The sequence below is a fragment of the Cuculus canorus genome, chromosome Z, assembly GCF_017976375.1.
Source record: "Cuculus canorus isolate bCucCan1 chromosome Z, bCucCan1.pri, whole genome shotgun sequence".
NCBI lineage: Eukaryota > Metazoa > Chordata > Aves > Cuculiformes > Cuculidae > Cuculus > Cuculus canorus.
Genome location: NC_071441.1, coordinates 69938955 through 69959977, shown reverse-complemented (window position 1 = coordinate 69959977; position 21023 = coordinate 69938955). Strand labels below are relative to the sequence as shown.

At 42.6% G+C, this 21023-nt stretch overlaps 1 protein-coding gene across 11 annotated transcripts in view; it reads left to right on the top strand.

Moving 5' to 3' along the window:
* CELF4 (CUGBP Elav-like family member 4) overlaps nt 1–21023 on the top strand; it is a 709115-nt gene that overhangs the window by 629911 nt on the left and 58181 nt on the right. For all 11 annotated transcript variants that reach the window (XR_008447745.1, XR_008447744.1, XM_054054196.1 and 8 more), the window contains exons 7-8: nt 6410–6557; nt 11693–11842. Coding sequence is in view for 9 of the 11 variants with exons in the window: in XM_054054196.1 (XP_053910171.1) it covers nt 6410–6557; nt 11693–11842 (298 nt within the window). In the remaining 2 variants the exon portion in view is untranslated. The remainder of the gene's footprint in view (nt 1–6409; nt 6558–11692; nt 11843–21023) is intronic.

Here is a 21023-nt window from a genome sequence, read left to right as displayed (position 1 = left end):
AGCCTAGGTACCCCCTTCGGTCTCCCTGTCCCAGCTCCTGTGGAGATGAAAGGACACTTCTGCTAACTGATCTGAAGTAGTGCTGAAGGGAAGGATCGGCTCCTCCAATATTTATTCAATTCATACTGTGAAGTTATTTTTGAAATATACTTAAAAAATACAGCTAACACTATGAAATCAGGGAAAATTTACTGACTATATGCTGCATATAATAGATATTATGTTTAAATGACCAATATGGTAGAGTATATTTGACAAATACTACCTGTTATGCAAATCACTTGTTCTGATCGATTCCAGAAGAGGAAGCTATTTCAAAGCCATAATACATTGTAGCAGGGATAATATCATATTTCTGATTGTCAGCTCCCTGGTAATTCAGAAATAATGAACACTCACATTTGGGCTTTACATACTTTTTTTTTTTTTTTAGGATGTGGACTTTTTCCACAGTTCTCAGGAACCTAGAAATCAAAACTATTGTGTATCAAGCTCCAGAAAGATACTATAATATATGAATCCAGATGTTGCACATTTGTTTTTTTTTAGTCTAAATTAAATCTAAATGTTATTTTTAAGCAGAAATTTCTCTTTCCAAGAAGGCATTAAAAATGTCTGAAAGACTTTTCTGATTTTTTTTTTAATAGAATATCTTCTCTTTGTTTGAAGGCTTGGGATATTTTTTTCCCAATAGCCAGTTAGGTAAAACAGACGTGAATTTGTCAATTCTGTGATTTTCCCAAATATGAGTCCTCTTACTGCTTGATTGATCACTTTACTTACTTCTTTCTATCACAGGAATGCCATGAGGATTAATTAGCTAAGTGTTTGTATAGATTGTTAGAGGCAGGAAGCATGGGATGTTGTTATTACATTTATTATTATTACTGAATGAAGAATATGAAAATTCAAACAAAACATCATGTGGGGTAGAGACAAGGATAGAACACAACACTGAAAAAAATGAGAAGGTCATCAGATTGTTCAGAGTAAGCCTTCTCCAAGGGCAATGATCATGTCATTTCAAAAGAAGTACATCAAAAAGAAATCTTTTCTCTCCTGTTTAGTTTCACATGTATTTCTCTGGGGGGGACGCAGCGGTGTGGGGCAGGCAGGGGGAAGCAGGCAGTAGCATTCTTGTCCTGTTTCTAGCAGAAGGTTTTGGCCTTAAATAAGTCACTTTAGCTCTCCACGCACCTGTTTTCTCCTGCAAGAAAAGAATAATATTTTGTCTTGCTGAGTGCACTTTTTGTCTGATAGTCACTTGAAGACAGAGGCGGCCATCCCAATCCCAGCCCCATCTCTGGCCACGTGTTCTCACTCTGTGCCACTAGACTGACAGTTACCGCACAGAGAACTGCTTTGGGAAGGAAAACCAGGAAAAAGAACTGTGATTTTGTGTTGTGTGTTTAATGCTTTTTTATATGTTGTTCCTGTCCTGGTCCCTGGTAGCATCAGGTATGCATCTTTTCTGATGCAAAGGTAGTAGCAAGATGTGGAGTGAGAAACGTGCTTTGGAAAGCTCCTGCTTTGGTGCACCTGTGATGCAAAACTGTGTCCTTTGCTGCTTTTTATCTCAATCTCCTATGCTGGGACAGGATGGATAATCTTGTTCTGGTGCCTATCCATCCATTGATGACAGACTTGGCTATATTTGAGGTAGCAAAAAGGTGTGAGAGACAGATCCTACCATCTCTCTCTGTTGACCAGGCATCATTACCCCTCCCCACACCTTGGATGGCCTTACCAGTGCCTCTCCAACTGCCTCATTGGTTCTTAAGCCCAGGTATGGGGCTTGATGGGGGACTGCATGTGTGGGGACTGCAGTCTCACAGTTCTTGAGGTGCAGCCCATGGGCATTAACCATTTTGGTAGCATTTCCTGGTCTCCACAGAAGATAAATATTTGAGCAATAGTAAAGGCCAAGTTGGAGGAAAGAGGGAATAAATCTATAAAATTGGATGGGAAAAATCTCTAAACGCTGAGGCAAAGATTATGCCAAGAAAGTAAGAGAAGCAAAAGGAAATACGTCCTTTCAACTGAGGAAGGGAAAAGCTCCTCTCTGTCCCCTTGGATCAGACTGATATAATAAGGCTCCTGCCTTTCTGATTAGTGCTCTGTGGCCCCAACCTAGGCAGGGAAAATCTGCATTTCAAATGGCATATTTTAAAGTACACAATACCCAGGGGCCCTGCTGGTATTGATTTGCCTCTGGTGGGGTCACTGCCTCACTTTCTACAGCTTTATTAACTGGGACCATACACTGGGCCCCTTTCAAAGTGAAAGGTGAGTAGATGGGACATTTGTCTTCAAGGGGAGCTGTGGAAGGCGTGGGGTGACTTTTATTTGAGCTCACTTGAGAATACCCCAGAGATTTTGCGAGGAAGAGTGGTTATCCTTATGGTACATGCCCTTCTTTTGTAAATTTCCCTGGAGCCATCCTGGGGGGAAGGAGGTAGGTCTATGCCATCAGCCTCTTTCAAGGTGACTGAGCTCCCATCCTCCCACCCCCTCAATGCGGCTGCACTCAACCAGTCTGGCCATCAGCAGCTGGAAAGGGCCCCTTCCCCTTCCGTTTTGTTACTGACCCCATAGCACCTCCAACCAGAGAGGGAAGGGTGTAAATAGAACGTTACAGCATAAAGGTGGCAGGAGTGTTGCCAAGGGCTGTGAAGTCCAGATGTGGCTGAGACATGGCTGAGGTCTTCTGTCTAGCCAAGGAATTAAAGACATTTAGCTGAGGTTCATGGCTGTGTTCTGGTATGCGATGCTATACTTCTTCCAGCTCTGGGGGAGATCCTGGTTTACCCCTCGGGCTGGCCCTGATGGCTGCAGTAATGTGTACATCCTCTAGGTCATGAGATACAAGGCTCCAGCTCATTTCACCATGCCAGGAGGATTTCCAGGTGTCCAGGACATCTTGGGTATCCTCAGAGCACTGAGCATAAGGGAAATGGGGTGGCCACTCCCTATAGGATGCCGGCTGTAGAAGAAGTAACCAATCCTAGTTTCCCAAATCTCAGGTTAGGGCCTTGTTTTTCCTGCATCAGCTTTTTAAGTTGAATTTAACTTCTTTGGTCCTTAAGCTCCTAATTCAGTCTATGTGGCCACTTTTAAGTGACTATTTTACTGAAACCCACCAGGCTTTAGGCTGTAAACCCTGCACTCTCAGCACTAATTAGCAGATTAGGAACATTTTGTTCTTCTAATAATAAGAGAGAAAATATCTTCTTATTTCTGAATGTCTCTGACAGAATTGTATGAAGGACAATACACTGCAAGAAGGAGCATGTATGTAGCCAAGGTATATACTACAAACGTGCATCTTCCTGTGCAAATTTATAAGCCCTCTGAGTTCATACTCATGTTACACTATTTGCAAACCAGGAGGAACACCTACATATGCTTTAGCATAGTATCTAGAAGGTTCTCTTCCACGATCTCCTGAGGCTGAGAGGGGAGGCTGACAGGTCAGTAGTTCTCAGGGTCGTGTTTTCTACCCTTTTCAAAAATGAGCACAATGTTGCTCTTCTTCCAGTCACCAGGGACTTCTGACTGCCGTGACTTTCCAGATATCATGGAGAGTGGCTTGGCAACCATATCAGCCAGTTCCCTCAGGACTCTGGCTCTCATAGACTTATCTGTGTTCAGGTTCCTCAGGTGGTCACGAATCTGATCCTCCTCTACAGTGGGAGAGGTTTTACCCCCCTGGTCAGCATCTTGCTGTCCATTGACCCAGGAGGGGTGAGCAGTTGTCGGTGAAGACTGAGGGGTGGAAATGGTTAAATTTGTCTGTGTTGGTGCATGCAGCTGAACTGGTCAGCTGGGGCTCTACATACAGTCAACAGTGAGAAACAAAGCCGCAATTCATCTGCCTGGAGGTGTTCAGGTACAGAAGGGAGAGATGAATCTTGGCCTAGACTCCTCTGCCTCTTATTATGTACATTGTTACAGGTGACCAGCTCAGAGGAAACCCCATCTGTATTTAGTTTGCTGAATCTGACAGTGGGAAATGCCAAAAGCGTAGTACCCTGCCTGCCCTACAAGGTCTGTGGTACAATCAGCAGTATGTTGTCTGCCAGCCAGACTGACCATGGCACGCATACGACCAGCCATATGTCACTCTGTGTTTTGGAGTAGGTTTGTTCATACAGTTTTGTTCAGCTTTGGAGAAACAGAGAGAAAAGGCCAGACTGGCATTGTCCCCATCACTTGCAAGTGTACTCATCTCAGAGAGACGCTGCTTTAATCAGCAGCACTAAACAGATCCCATAAGCACAGATCTTCACCATCCTTTCAGCAGCTGGCCAGTTATATCCTCAGCTCTCTCCAGGTGAAAATACCCAGCACAGAAAAAGAGATATGGGTCAGCATACTCAGAGCTGGAGTTAATCCAGTGTTAAAGATGAATGGATTCCCCCTTCCTCATCACTTCATCAGCGTACTTACTAAAATCACCTGTCCAGTGCCTTCTCTGGAGAATAAACTCAAACAATTCCTAGAAACAAATGTAGTCCTTAAAGGGGATGAGCATTATGTTATAATAGAGAAGATTGCCTAATCACTCCATCAGTGATTACAAAGAACAGGATATCACTAATTAAAATGTGAAAGTGTTTTATTCAGCGTATAATAAAAAAAGGTAATTAATAATCAAAAGGATAGCCAGTACATTGCCACCAATTTGCATTAGGCTACAAAATATAATAGTACTCAGCTCTAGTACAGCACTTTTTATCTGTAGATCTGAGGGCACTCCTTCATGGGAAAGCCGGTATCCTATGTCCCATTGTATTGCTGGAGAAATCAAGGCAAGTTTACACAACTTGCTCACAGTTATACTACAGGTCAGTGGCACAGCAACCCTTACTTTGATCACTTCACAGCATTTGAACGAGAGCAGAGATTTCAAGGATTTGTTTTGGTGTGTGTGGGTATGAACAGATAATTTAGCCAATATTTCAATATTAAACCAAACAGCAGGGAGCAGTCTGTTCCTTGTCATGACTTTTGAGGTCTGCTTAATGCTGAGAATCATGTCTTGTGGGCTTGAACAACAACATCAGAAGGTGATTTCCCAGTGGAAGAGAGAGTAAAATGACAGAGAGCAGCAAAACAGAAGTACTCCAGTTCTGGAGACAGCAAAGACTCAGGTCACTCCTAAAATCACTACAGAAAAAGAGATTCCTTCTCCACTATTATCATGAAATCATGCATTACCAAAGGCTGGGAATTAAGAGAATGAGATTTCACTCTCTGCTCATCCTCTTTCTCCCAAACTTTCTCTAATCATCCACTATGGGTCACTGTCAGGGGTCAGGTATGAACTAAGGCATACCCCATCTGGTTCTTTGTACAGCTCCAGGGAAGGCAACAAGAGGCAGCTTCGTCCAAGCTGCCTTCTCCTTCACATCAGGAGCATTTTACAAGCCCACTGCAGCCATACATGAACACAGGAACTGCAACAACTGTGTGCTAGCTTCAGAGTGTGAAATAATGATAGCAAAGTTTGATAATAGCAAAGTCTGGTTTTAACGTATGAAGGACTTCAAGCATGCATAACCATTCACCATCCATCTGCTCCAAAATTTTTACCTCCAAATGCCTGAAAATATAACCCAGGTTCTTCCCTTCTGTCTTTTGTACATGCCGTAAAAGAAGAAACTTTTTGATTACTTCTTGGAGAAAAAAATAAAATTATGGAAGTCATCCTAAATCAAAACCACAAGGAAGGGAGTTTTCCCCTACATAGAATTAATCTTGCTAAAGCAGAGGAGCTCTCTTCTCTTGTATAGCCCTTCCAGGAGTCTCAGTTTGGTTCTGTTAGAAGTAGTGCTGTAATCTGATTAGAAGATTTGGCCATGGTTTTTCTCAATGCCTACCAGAAGCCTCCCAGCAACATAAGAAAAACTAATTTTTGTCACTGACAGATTAAACAAAATCAGGTTATGACCAAAGAACTAGCTAAGCTTGCTGCTCTGGAGAGGGGATCCTCTTTCCCTACTGTTCCACATACGCTGGTCCCCATCAGCAGCCAGTAGTGCTTCCCCAGATCTTTGCTATAAGCACCATCAGCCATGAAACCTCTCTGCTTAGGAACATATAAAGTCCTTTTTCTACCTTTGTCGTCAGGAAACAGCCAGGGAGTCAGAGGGCTGATTCCAGCTCATGGGAGGGCACCACACATGGGAACATATTGTGAGAGTGGGGACTATAAAGACCCAAAAGATGCATGCACTTTACTTTCAGCCCCTAAAACAAGAAGGAAGGCCAAGGGTAAGGGCTACCACAGGCATGGTAGGCTGACCTGATGCTTCCCACCCTCACCAGGGCCCCATCCTGGTGTCAGTGCTGCGGGCTGCCCTGCTAGTGACCGCATGATATTTTTTCCCTGCTCTCTTTGTTCCAGCTGATGCAGCAGCAAGCCGCGATCATGGCGTCGGTGGCGCAGGGTGGTTACCTGAACCCCATGGCAGCCTTTGCCGCAGCCCAGATGCAACAGATGGCGGCTCTGAACATGAACGGGCTGGCAGCCGCACCCATGACACCAACCTCAGGTAAGGGACCAGCGGGTGGAGAGGGTCAAGGGAAGGAAAATCTGGCTAGATCCCAGAGAACACCGGGCAGGACATGTTAGATGATGAGTTCAACCTCAGGTGTTTTACTAAAACATTGGTCTTGCTGGTGAAGGCCACCAGAACTGAGGATTGGAGTGAGCTACAGCTTTTTGTCCTCTGGGAGAAGGAAAGGGGGCAGAGAAAGGCTGTTACCACATCAGCCAGGGCTGAGGACAGCTGGGCGTCAGCTTCTGTGTTATGAAATAGTTGTAAGGGCAAAATCTCCCGATGGAGGTCAGTGACAAGCAGTGTTTCACAGGATTCTGTAGTGGGACCAGTATTGTTTGATATCTTCATCAGTAACATAGACTGTAGGACCAAGCGTGCTCTCAGCAAGTTTGCAGATGACACAAAGCTGGTGCAGTTGACATGTTTGATGGACAGGATGCCATCCAGAGGGTCTTGGACAAGCTTGAGAAATGGGCCCATGTGAACCTCATGAGTTTTAACAAGGCCAAGTGAAAAGTCCTGCACCCGGGTTGGGCAACCTTCAATATCTGGTACTTGTGGATGAAAAGATGTACATGAGTCAACAATGTCTGCTTGCAACCCAGAAAGCCAACTATATCCTGGGCTGCATCAAAAGAAGTATGGCCAGCAGGTCAGGGGAGGTGAAGAAGCCTCTACTCACTCCCGGGGAGCTGGATCAGGTGACCTTTAAAGGTCCCTTCTAGCCCAAATTATTATATGATTCCATGATTCCACCTCAGTGTATCTGAGGTGGAAACAGCACTGGCTTTCCTGGATTTTGAAGCACAAGAAATCATTTGGTCAAGGAACGGGTAGGGAAAGTAGTCATAGAGTGGCATATGGCCTATTAGCAGACAAGTAGGGTGGCAGGTAAAGTGGGGCTAAATCACGAGAGGAACAGAATTAGAATTCTGAGAACTTTGCAGTGTACCACTAGGTCTGGTGAGGGAGGAGAGGACCAAAATGTACACCTTCGGTGGGCAGCTTCTAAGGGACAAGTCGTAATAAAAGGGTTTTTGGTGTGATGTAGGTTGTTCCTACAAAAGGCAATAGGAATACGACTGTATTCAGAAAGACATGACATACTAGTACCCTTGTGTGAACCTTGAAGCCTCCAGCTGGCCTGGAGGGGACCAGCTTGACAAAGATTTGGCATGAGACATGAGAGGAGTGATCTATGCCCGAGCCAACTGTGGTGCAGGCTTCACGGGGCAGAGCAGGATCTGGGATTCCAGAGCAAAGCAATAAGAGAGGAAAGGAGCATCTTCATTGCTGAATATGGAAAGGTCTGCACCAGCCCTGAAGCAGGAAAGGGACATCTGATGAAGCAGGCAGGGAAGATGCTTCATGGCTGAAGCAGGGACTTAAGGCACCACAGCAGTGCAGGTTTGCAGGCTGTTCCTAATGAACTGAATTCTGCTAACCTGTCTGCCAAAGAACACCTTTCCATTCACACACATCTTAACATCTCTTTGCAATCAGCAACTGGGAACAATGTCAGCAACTACTGGAGCAGAGATGTAGCTCTTCCTTTGTTTATATTACAATATGAGTGGGGAGAAAAAAAAAGGAAAGGGAAGAAAAGGAAAGAAAGAAAGACAGATGTCATTCCACTCAAACTTATAGAGAGACAAGGAAAAGTGCTTGACTCAAAAATATTGTACCACATATTTTGAAAAACATGTTTACACAACGATAAATGTATAAACAATAAGTCGATAGAGCTACTGCAAATCCAAATAGAAAAGTGGCTTAATTATATGTGCACCCTTTAAACCCACTGCTGGAAAGATTATCGTATTTGCATTAGCTAGATTTGATTTGTGTTGGTGGGAGCAGAGAGAGTCAAACAAAGACTGCCTGGAATTCAAATGCTCTCAGGGCCTGGAGGCTCAATCCAGGTAGTGGTTCGTGATAGCACCATCACAGAAAAGCACAAGATCTTTTGCATATAAGTCTTGAGAATGAGCAAGTTCTGGGACATAGATGTGTAAACACCAGTGCAAGAGCTAAACTCTAGGCCTGCCATGATACTCAGCATGTGAAAAACATCCCAGTCAACCTTCAGTGTAAGTTCTGCTCCTCTTCTGATGTGCCCAGTGCCTTTTGGGGACTGTTAAGCTCTTACAGGAGTGGAAAGCTTATGGGTTTTACATGATTTCCAGGGCATCTGTGACTGGTCATTATTGGATATAAGATGCTGATATAGATGATTCCTTGATTCCTTCTATGGTGGCAGATTTTTCACTCTCCTTATGAAATATTTGCAATCATTGACACTACACACTATATACTATACAGTATTGCAGACCTAACCTTGAATGGGTAGTTTCCTTCATGAAAAAAACACTGTAATGGGTTGTGGAAATGTCCATTGACAAATATTCCTTGGGTGAAATGTTTAGAATTTGAAATGACTCCTTGTATTACTACAACACTCACAAAGCTTTTGATAAGATGCATAAGAAATGTTTCACATAACGTCTGAGAAAGCAAGCCTACAACATTAACAGTGATTTCTGAGTAGCCAGGAGATATCTGAAGCCTAACATGAATTCTCCTGCTGGCTTTTGTTAGCATTCAGAAAGCCAAATAGAAAATGATCATTTTGCTTCATAGCAGGATTCCCAGTCATTGAAGTATATCTTTGTTCTGACTTGGAATGAAAATGAAACATTTCAAAGTTCTCTGAAAACCAGGCATTAGAAAAAGTGTTTGGAACATTAAAAAAAGAGAAATGTTTTGATCTCTCCTAAGCAAAAGAAAAAATGTGCTAGAAAAAGGACACTGGTAGCCCAGAAGTCCTACAGGCTTTGGAAGTATAAGCTGAGCACAGTGCCTCTCTGCTGGTATCTCCAGTTCTCCTAATCCATCTAGTTTTCTGTGCATCCTGCCTCTAGGGGAGTAGGTTCCTTGGAATGTGGCCATGAGTTCATTCAGGCTTATGAGTTCACATGAGTCCTGGGACCTTTAAGAGTTTTAAATCCAGACAAATCTGATAGACTAGAGACAGGATCCATCTCTCCTGGCTTTAACCATAAAAACGTTACACATATAGTTTAAACTAGTCACCTGGCTTGCCTTCAGTCAATGGAGAGCTCTAGAGAGTCCCTATGGGTTTTTGAGACCATAAAAACTTACAGTGTTGTCTGCTAGCATTTTGTCGGTTCCCCATCAAGGGTCAGATTTATCTCACACGACAGTCCATAATTGCAAGGCAATTAAATTGACATCTCTGAAATTTGGTTCAAGTTTTACATTTCTCCCATTATTGGTATAATCAAGGTGAAAAGTGTGTCTGCAGTGGGACTGTCACTGCACAGGAGCGCCAGAAGTGAAATTTCATTTAGGATTCCTTTCTTGTCTTCTCTCTCCCTCCATGTTGTAAATCTGCAACTGGTGTAGCTGCAGCAAGAAATCTCAAACCAAGGATGAAATCCACAACTGGCATGCATCATCACCATTTGTTCTCTGTGGTGGCATTATGCCAATTTTACTCCAACTGCAGCTCTGACCTCTCCAGGGTGGTTCTTTATAAGAAGAAAATTAAAGAATTGCAATGAATATGCCTAAACTCCTTAGACGTGCACAAAATAGCAAGCACAAATCCCTTGCTGCAATTTTAGAAAAAATTACTTACATTGTCTATGCAAATAAAGGAGAGATTCAGAAAAGCAACGGAAATTTTAACTAGCCTTTGTGATTTGCAAGCTGATGGCATATGCTAAGAGCATTGCCTTTGGACTTCAGTTGCCACCACTGGCACCCTGCACTTCCGTAGAGGACATTTTTAAAGGCCAACACCATTTAAATAAGCAAAGGGGAAGCAGCAGCTACTCTGCTCAGGGTATAAGAAAAGAGATGAAATATTGCCTACTTTTTGGGCTACCTAAATCAGAACTTAATAAAATGTCTTATGCATTTGTATTGGATTTCTTAAAGCATCAACACAGATTTAAGCAGGCAATAGAAGTGTCTCATTGGACTAATGTCATGGAACGCTACTCTAGTGAAGAAAATTTCTGCAATTAGTTTAAAAAAAGAGGGTACTGTAGAAAATGGTGTTTTCAATCAGTAGTACACCTTAACACAAAAAGATTAGTTTTACTTGCCACCCACAGCTGGCAAGAGAAAAATATTATTTCATACTTATTAAACACTCATTTTCAGCCTCCCAAAACATACTGAATGCTTTGCAAGAAGACCAAGCTGCCCAGTCATTTTAAACATACATAGAACACAACAAGGTAACAGAGTTTATTCACCTTCAGAAATTAAGGAATTCTCTACAAGTGGATGACAGTATCTCACCCAAAACATAAAGACTAAATTGTTCTTTTCAAATAGTAGCATCACAGGATATGTCTGGGAATAAGAGCAGGCTTATGATTCCATGAAATAAGCAAATCTAGCCAAAATTTTTCCCCTCATTGAGTGGGAGTTCCCTGATAAAACACTACAAAGTCAAATTTGGGCCAAAAAGTGACACTTAAAAAAAAAAATATCACTGGCTGCTTTTAAGCTACAAATCAGCTTGCCAAACTTTTTAAGGTTTTCCTGTGCTAAGAAAACTCAGAATGAGTTGTAGATGAAATGTGTATTTATGAGAGTAGAGACAGAGTTGTCCTAGAAATTGGTAAGCCCACAAAGCCGACTTCTCCAAGGAGAAACTCTGAGGAACTTCTAGAAGGATGGGACTGAGAATTTGCTTCTGATGCTAAATGATATCTAGTGAAAAAATGTCTGATTATTTAGCAATTCAAACAAGTAATACTCCAGGGAGAAAGTTGAGGAGGAAGGGTGATATTTCTATAATCTTCTGTTGCCTGAAGTTAGCTGTGGTTCTAGTCTAGAGACCACAATCACCCAGCAGAAGTTTCATTCTGTTGAAGAAATCTCTGCAAGCCTTTCATAAGTGCTTTCCAAATAGAAGAGCAATGGCAAGTAATCCCTTTGTTTCAACGACTGCTTGGGAGATTTTTCATTTCTTGAACTATTGTAAGATTTCTGTGTTGTGGTCGTAGCTGTTGTGTCAGTAGTTTTCTCTGAGTAGTTATTGCTTCCAGCACTCACCAGCTCTGATTTTGTGTCTTCCCCACTTGCAGGTGGAAGCACGCCTCCTGGCATAACTGCACCAGCTGTGCCTAGCATCCCATCTCCAATTGGGGTGAATGGTTTCACCGGCCTCCCGCCGCAGGCTAATGGGCAGCCCGCTGCAGAAGCCGTGTTTGCTAATGGCATACACCCTTACCCAGGTAAGCCGAACCAATGCTGTGCCCACAACCTGCTCCTTCAGCCTTAGGGAGATAGTCCATATCCATGGGTTTAGCCTAGCACAAGCCGCCTCTGAAGGGTTATACCTCACCTCATCAAGGCTTGCTGTAGCATCAGTGTGTTATCTTACAACTATTACACACTTAAATCTTGATGGTAGACATCAAGGGCATGCTGGAGGTGGAAAATTTTTATGCTGAAAATTTGAGTGCTCATCTGCTGGATGACTTGTCTGGCAAATACCAGCAGGACACTCAGCATCTTTCACTTTAGCTGAAATTTGATCTGAGGCCTGACCTGTTCACTCTGGCAGATCTCCTAGCAGTATTCCCAAGGGCCTTGCTCCTGACTCACCTTGAAGTAGCTGTGTTGAGCTTGTGAGCGTCTCCCAGCATCCACCATTGCTATTTCCTACTGAAATTACCCTGCAGCTGTACAGCTCTGAGAAGATGAGTCCAGAGGGTCCACATCACTGCTGACCCAAACTGTTCCATGTGTCCAGACCATGTGCACGAACAGTGGGTTCTGGGCTCCAAAACACTTGCTGCATCCAAATCCTGTTGCCATATCAGTCCTGGAGACTGAAGCTCCTTTAAAATAGCCACAGAACTATAGCATAGCTTCACGCTGTTGCAGCACACCACTAGAGAACTGCTGCTGGAATTCACAGACTGTGACTAGCTCAAAAGGGTTGATTTTGCAAGCCCTGGAAGTCAGGAATGAACAAAGGAATTTAAAGGATACATACCTACCTCTGTACTTGTATTTACAAATACATGGACGCTGAGGCTGTATTTACCAAGAATTCAGAGGGTTACAAGTCTTTAATATGCACCTACATGTTTTCAGCATCCTGAGAGACATAGCCCTCTCCTCCAAGCTGTACTTTTGCTAGGGAGACAGTCCTTACCATTGCTGTACACATAGTAATAATAACAATCATAACAATAAAAATTTAAGTCAATGTTACTAATTGATCCTAGCCACCAGCTGGCAAAGGAGTATTTTACCCTGGGGCATGTATAGATTGATCTAGTCTGTTAGGAAATCAAACACTGAGTCAAACACTCCAGCCAAAAAAGCCGCAAAACCCCTAAGATAAAAATTCTTTCAATCTCAACCAGTTCTGAAAACTCAGAAGATTCAATACCACAAGGGACTTCATGAGCTAAAAGGAAAAATATCACGTAACAGAAATACAAAAGTCTTATCCCGTTACTGCTCAGGCAATGTCACTGGAAAAAAAAAAAACAAACCAACAACCTGTGAATGTAGCAAAGACCAGAAATGTCATGAGTATTGAAGAAAATAGTTTTCATTTCCCACTTCACCACCTTGTAAACATTTAGGCACGAGTTCAACATTAATTGGTATTGAAATCAAAAGGCTTACTGTGCTAAAGTTAGGCATGCATATTTGTAGCAGCTTAGAGGGATGGTGAGATCTTGGAGCCTTAACAGAAGCATCATAACGTTGGAGAGAGCTGTTAGTGTGACCAGTGATCTCAGCTGCCACAGCAATAATATATCTTGTTTTTAAGGTTATATAAATATAGCCATCTGTTCAACTACCCATTTAAGTATCTACCTGTTTGCAAGTCTATCATCTCTCTGTTTAGTCATCCATTTCTATGTCTTTTTGCTGGTTTATCTAGCTCCTTTTAGCTAAATTTCCATGAGCCATTACTGCAGATATCAGAGAAAAGATGATCTTTCTAGATGAATCTTCATGACCTGAGGTTTTGTTACTAACTCCAGATACTCCCCATAATCAAAGCAAGCTTTCAGTTAGGTATTTCATCTTTGATTATATAAAAGTCAATGGCCTTAATCTGATTCACTAGTTTTCAAGAGACTATCTATCTCAGCCAACAATTCACAGTAACTCCCTGCACAAACACCAACAGCCTAACACACAGAAAGGTGATAGTCATCCTTGCTCCACCTCATTGCAGGCAGAGAGGCTCCTTTCTGCTTGTAAAGCTGATATCCAAATAATCTGCTTTGTGCAAAGTCTGGATTGATCTCAGCGTGTCTTCAACAGTACATTGGTCTTTCTTGGTACTCAGCTTCCCTGTAACTTAGTGACATCTTGAGTTATAGCAGAGATGTAGAGGGAACAGTTGCAGAGCAAACCCTCACCTCTCATTCTCCTTCTGCCTATCTCCACTAACAAGGAAACCCTGAAAAATAAGTCCCTTTGTAGTGGTTTAGGTGTACAACGGATCATGTGTTTGCTCCTTCTTATTCTCTTCCTTCTCATGAGTATTTATGTACTCTACAAAACTTTACTCCTTGCCACAGGCTTTATTGAAACCTGGAGCTTAGAAGCATTAAAAAAAAAAAGATTAGACATTTATATCGGTAATGAGAACATCCACAGTCACATTAGACTGGTTAAAAATGTAGAGAGGATGCAAACCTTCATGCTTTATGATATAAGCCAGGCACTAATTGCTTGGAGTTAGAAAGAAATTTTCATCACTGGGCAGCTTATTCCATCATTGTTCATTATGGGATTTTTTGCACTTTCCTCTGTAGCATCTGTTACTGACACTGTCCTGTAGTTCTGCATGTCTGTTTCTAAATGCAAGACTAGAAATAAAATATAAAAGCTGAGCATGCAATTGCACTAACATCATAGAGAAGGAAAGAACATGGCAGTCACCATCCAATGTCAGCATCTTCCAAGCAACTTTCTTTTATAGTGTATCTCTCATTCTGAAAGTGGCCAAGAGTGCCGCAGTATTTTGTACATAACTATAGTCTTGCTACGATTATGACATGCCATATATTGTTTAAAGCCTGAATTTTGCTTTCAAATGTTCTTTCACACTCCACAAAAGACTCAATGTGGGTTCACAACATTATATCCTGTAGCAAAATGTTCTTTGTTGCCTGAAAATAGCGAAATAGGACAATCAAAATCTGTAGTGTCATGACATCAATATCATTCAGACCTGAATAAATCCCATTAATTGTGCACTTTGTTTACACATCCACCATTGTGTCTAGCTATAATATTTTTGATGCTACATCCAAAAGACTCCAAAACTCCACAGTCTTCACACTATAAAAACAGGTCTGTATCATGTGATTGTATTTACTCTGTAGATTCGTTCTGTTTTTTTCCTCTCTTCCCTTATGCTCTTTTTTTAAAGATTCTCTTTGTCTGAAGTAGGGACACACATGGTATCTCTTGAGTCAGAATACTGAATTATCCATGACTTTGAGGCAAAGGCAAGAGTAGGTCACAGATCTCCACTCACCAGGTCTCTGATCACAACCCTAGTGCCTGGAGGAGTTCACTTCTTCTGTGGCTCTTGCCAGGCTATGGATTCACACAGTAGCACTAGAAAACCATTCCTTGCAGGCATACTCTTTGTAAGTCTTGCTCTCACCTTCCCCAAACTCAGCCAATACCTAATGCGTCATAGTGCATTTTGTCATGGACAGAATAAAAAAGGAGCAACTGTTTCCCCTTCCACTAGTCTGAGTCCCTTTGGAGAGCTGGCCTTCTTGTTTATTAATACCTGCCCTTTAGTCTTTCAGTTTGCAGAGCTATTGAAGATGGCAATGTCTCACAACATATAGTCGAGACAAAGAGCATCATCTGTGTGCCACGATCTTGTGAGTCACTTTGCAGCAGTGCAAAAGCATTTGCCATTTCCACATTAGCCATAGAAACAGGAATTCTGCTCTTCTGCCAAAGCTTTTTAGACATCTAGAGCCCAGTGCCTTTCTTGTAACACTGCATGATGTACAATAGAAGTGGACAACATCTGCACTATTTTCTGTTGTGTCTCACACCATCACCACACCGGTCTCCAGTAACAGGTCCTTCTCTACTGGATTGCACTTTGAGGGACTGGATAAAATGCTCACTCCAAAAATAAAGCCTCCTTGGGAAGAGAAAGCAAGGAAGAGATGAGAAAATGGTGAGAGCAAAGGGCAGCGAACAAGAGAGAGAAGGAATTCATTGTCAAAGGATCAGTAAAATGGGAGATCTGGAGGAAGGCACAGAGCAGAGCACCCAGAAGAGAGTAATGACTGCTCTGTGGCCTTCTGCCCAGTGATACGCCTAGAAAGAAGAGGAAATATACCCCATAGTTTCCAGTAGCTCCCAAACAAAGTTATTCCTCCTGAGACAGGGGATATCCAGCTTGACCAGAGCCAGGGATGGATCCAGTGGTCTGACAGCTTTGTGGAGCCCTAGATAGGAAATACTTTCCAGGACACACATAGCTCTGCACTGCATTCAGTCTGGCCTTAGGTTGCTGAGGAAAACAAAAGCAAATTTCCCTTGTTTGCTCATAATACATTATAGATGTGTTGCCTCATCTACTGTTCTCAAGCACACAGTGGTGCTGTTTCTGCCTGCCTACCACTGACAGGACCAGCTCTATATCTTTACTCTCTGCAGACAGAGCAGAAGTCCTCCCACTCCCCTTTGGTTACTCTGTATGTCTAGCAAGACGGCAAGCTCCACTTCATACCTTATTTGGGGTCAAGACCTCTCAGTGAGGACTAGTTGTCAGTACGAATGGGCAGCCAAGCCTTTATGCCCAGGTGTTTCCAAGCCACCCTTGAGATTGGCAGAAAAGGTGTCCTCCATGGATGAATTCCTGTGCTGTAGAAGCTCATGTCTTGGGAGCTGAACCGAGACCATCAATTCATTTTCCTTGGCTCAACAAAGAGCTATCAGGCAGTAACCAATTTCAACCACTGCCAGCAGAGAGAAGATTCAAACTCCATCTGTAATTATTATCATTACCCAAGCTAATTTTGTAGGGGCGGAGTTGCGGTAGTGTTAATATGACAGCCTTACCTATTATCTTGTCAGTTAGCTATTGGTGCTGCTAATGGGCAGGCTGCTGCTCTGGACCAGCCGATACAGAACTAGTCCTGATCACAACAGACACCATCCAGTGACATTTGGCAAGATCAGGGCTTCCTTTGTGCATGCAGAGAACAGCACTGACTTACCCTACCCCAGTACACACCCTGACAGTGAAGTCCTGAACGATGTCAGTCAAGAAGGGTTTAAAAAGGAGGTGAAACAGGAGAACAGAAAGAGTGACCTGCTTACACCCATAAAAGGTACAGGATGAAAACCAGGACCCACAGCACTTGGCCCAGACACACAACATGCCCTAGAAATGTACCTAGCTTAGCATCCCCGAGACTAAGTTACTTTCTATGGCTTTGACTGTGCTGCATTTGTCCATCCTAAATCTCCAGGTGAGAGCATTCACATTCATATTTTGTATCAGCAGTTCCAAAACTGCAACAGTTAGCACCTGAAACAGCATTATGACTAGGAAGCATTTATTTGACCCATTTGTAACAATCTGCCATGTGCCATAAACCACGCTTTATGAGTAAAATAAATAAGTGAAGGAATGCACTCATTAAAAACATAATAGCAAGTTGCCATCTTCAATTGTAGTCTAAGCTACTTTAATGATGCCATGTACTTCCAACGATCATGCTGCAGCCATAATGAATGAGGTTGTTTAAGGCAGTTGTGGGAGCCTTTCCAGAGCCAAAGTGTTTTCTCCTCTGCTCTGGAAGAAAGTGTAAATAAAAATCCAGCTCTGTGCTGAGGTTTTCAGCAGCACCTAAGTAAGTTAAGACCTTGAGCTTTATTTTCAAAAATCACTTAAACTAAGCTCCCCAATAGGACAGAGTTAAGTGCCTTAATAGCTTTTAAAACCTGACCTTGATTTATGTGTTTATGGCCTTAGGCAGAGGGAAGGGAGTCTGGTCCTGAGTTTGCTGTTGAACTAGTTTGTCACCTTGGCCAGCCACCTTCAGCTTTCTGCATTTCTGAGTCATCTGTGCCTTTCTTGCTTCATCCACTGGAATTTCTTCATGGCCAGAAACTACCCCAACTGTGTGTTTGCACAGCACCCATCTTAGCATGTCCTCAATTAGGGATGTGGCTGGGAGGTGGAACTACTAGGAAAATCAGAAACAGTTTTTATTTCCAGGGATAAGTTATATAAATTTCATAGTAGTCCCATTTGTTGTCTCAAACAAATATCTACAATACCTGAAGATGCTACTAAAAGGGATTTTCCAACTACCAGGACAGAGCAAAGGACGCAAATGGTCTGGGCTTCATTGTTCCTTTGACAAGTAGGGGAAGTGATAGTGGGACAACATGTCTTTGACTAAGTGGTGTCCAGCCCCTAAACAGCAAAATGAGACTATAAAACACAGGATCAGTCTCTGTTTTCTGCCGGATCAGCACATTCTTTCTGTTATTGCAGTTATTGTTGTGTCTGAATACCTAATTAATTACAACAGTAAACGCTGGCTTCTTTAATCACAGCATCAGCTGTCCTAATCAATCTTAATAATATGGAATCTGTACTATGGCACCCATGAATTTTAATCTACATAAATTTCTTAAGACCTCTCACAAGCTTGTTGTACGAAATGATATAATTATGGATATAGATTAGGGCTGTAGAGAGTGATTTAAATTGGATTTAAGGAGAAGGTGAATAGAACCCTCCCACTCTGTTATTTATTTATTTATTTTAATCCTGGGCTTCACATAGATTTTGTTTTTCTGCTATCTTCATTTTATTTCCACCACCAACACTGACTGAACATTGCTGCCTCTCTTTGATGGTCCTCCTCCCCCATGCACCCTTCCAGAGGTGATAGTGTCCCAGCTGCAGCTCCTGGGAGAGGTATAAAATACCTCCAGGACAGTGAGGGGAATGAACAGATGAGACAGAGCACAAAGCTGTGGATCCAGGTGATAACACATTTTTGTAGACCAGCACAGGCAGCAGCATGGCAAAACAGATTAATATAGATGGAATAAAGCATGTCTGTCGGGAAATGTGTATCCAGTCAGAAGCAGGGCTGAATGGGATGTTGTATAGCTGTTTTCTTCTACCAAACCTAAGTCCCAGAGTGTTTTAAATGTCCAAAACGTGCCAGAAACTGCTTTTGCCTTCCAGAAGAACTGGGCCTCTCTGCTTTTACGTAGCAGGTTTTCTTGGCTTTCACTTATCCCAAGCTGGGACAGGGATGCTGTCCCACAGCTCACTGAGGAGAGTGGAGGGACTCTTGATGTCTTAGGCAGCAACCATTTTACTTTTTCCTCACTACCTCCACTGGCTTTAGTGCAGCTCCTCCTGATTTAGACTCCTGACCAGCACAGCAACTCCATCCTTCTGTCTCCTGCAAACATTTTCACTTGAGGCGCTCATATAAGAGCTGGCCTAAGCCAGACACTGTGGCTGAGTTACTGGCATCTCAGGAGGGATTCTTTATAGAACACCATTTAAACCAATTTTATTTATTTTTAACAACGTGCTTCATTCCGCCAGCTCCGTCCTTTCATTCTCTGACAAAAGCTAAATGTCCGCCTAACATTAGCAGAGTGCCCCTTTAAAAAGCTGGGTTTCAATCTAGAGATGAATCAGTATTAAGAAAGCTTCCTGATGTTAATTTTAAAGCACTGGTATTTCATGCTGACTTGGAAAATCATCCTAGGTTTTTGGCATCAGGCAGAGGATTCAGAAAGTGACATTAACAGATCTACTTTCTTTGAAAGACTTGGGAGTCATTTCTTCACTTCTGCCTAATGAATAAGTGCTGCCTTCGTTAAATTTATATTTATGGCCAGACAGTAGGTCATTGGCTTGTTTTATGTCTCCAGGTTTATGGAAGGTTATCTGCCATGGTCACCTTGTGGCATCTTGTCTAAGATCATCCTGCAAAGAGACAATTGTGTCTAAGTAGGATTTTTCCTGTGGAGATATGGAAATGATCAAATTTGTACAGAGGCAATGTCCAGGGATAAGGATCTTGCCTTGAGCTGCCAAATGCAGTTACTATTAGCATCTGTTTTCACAGTACACCTTTAGTTTGCCCTGGCAACACCAGATCCTCAGCTCCTGTAAAGCAGCAAGGCTACATGGACTTCAGCAGGGTTGACATGATGGATAATTGTCCTCTGGCTTCTCAGGAGACTCTCTTCTTGTTTCACTTCACCAACAGATCCTCAGTATGCACATTACATTATGTTTAAGCTCTTAAATGTCTGTATGTTGGAGGTAAGATCTCTTTGAGTCTGACCACCAGAAAAGCTATTTCAAATGTTATCTGTGAGCATATTTACACACAGAGTCACCAGCACATCCAAAGTCTTTCGATGATGTTACAACTTAGAGACATGCTAGCTCTGGTCCAAAAGCCCCTTTAAAGTCCTTTGTGATATTCATGTTTCTCATTTAGCGCCTTCTATGTAACTATAGATCTTACTAGCCCTTACACAGCTATCTAGCTTTTTGGCCACAAGGGCCTTATACCCTGGCACAGACAGCATGCAGAGGAGCTAAGGCATGCTCTCAGACCCATATGCTTGTGTTCAAGTAATATTTGCAGTAACAGGAAGGACCAGACAGCTCGATGGGGAGAAAGAGTGGGTGACACAGTATAAGTCTTTCCTTATGGCAGCATGACCTGTGAGAAGGCCACAGCGGTGCACACCCTACTAAGGCATGTGTACCTTATGGAGGAATAAAGCAGCCTCCCATAAGTCTCATTGTGTTGAGACAGAAATTATTTGATGTCTTCCCACCACTTTGGATTTTAAGATATGGTGTGCTACACTCTACAGTCACGTGTAACCCCTGGGGCAGGTTACCTCTGGATCATAAGCCCCTCATAGATTTCAGCCCTTGCTGAAATTCTCATGGGTCTTTAGAATGTAGGAAGACTTTCACTTTACTGAACACAGAATGGCCACAACTTCCTCAAATGTCTAATCTATGTCTTAAGATTTCTGGATCTATACCAGCTGTTGGCTTCTTCAACACTACAGCTGGAAGCACAGGCAATTATGCCCTTCACTAGGTTTAATTCATCTGGCAGAGTGAACAGCAGCATGAAGATATGCTCATGGCTGCCCAAGATACCTTGGTTTCATGCCAGGGTACCCAGCCAGCTCTGGAGCCTCTGTCCCTGCATCTTCATAGGCCGTGTTGGCCAGCATGGGCATATCCACTGTACTGAAGTCACATCTTCATTTGTTAAGTAAACACTCTCTTCAAGCTAAGGAAGACAAGTTCTTCGATGGGTTAAAGCCATCACTTTTGTTTTACAGAGCTGCCAAGTTAAATTCCTGCAGGTGGTG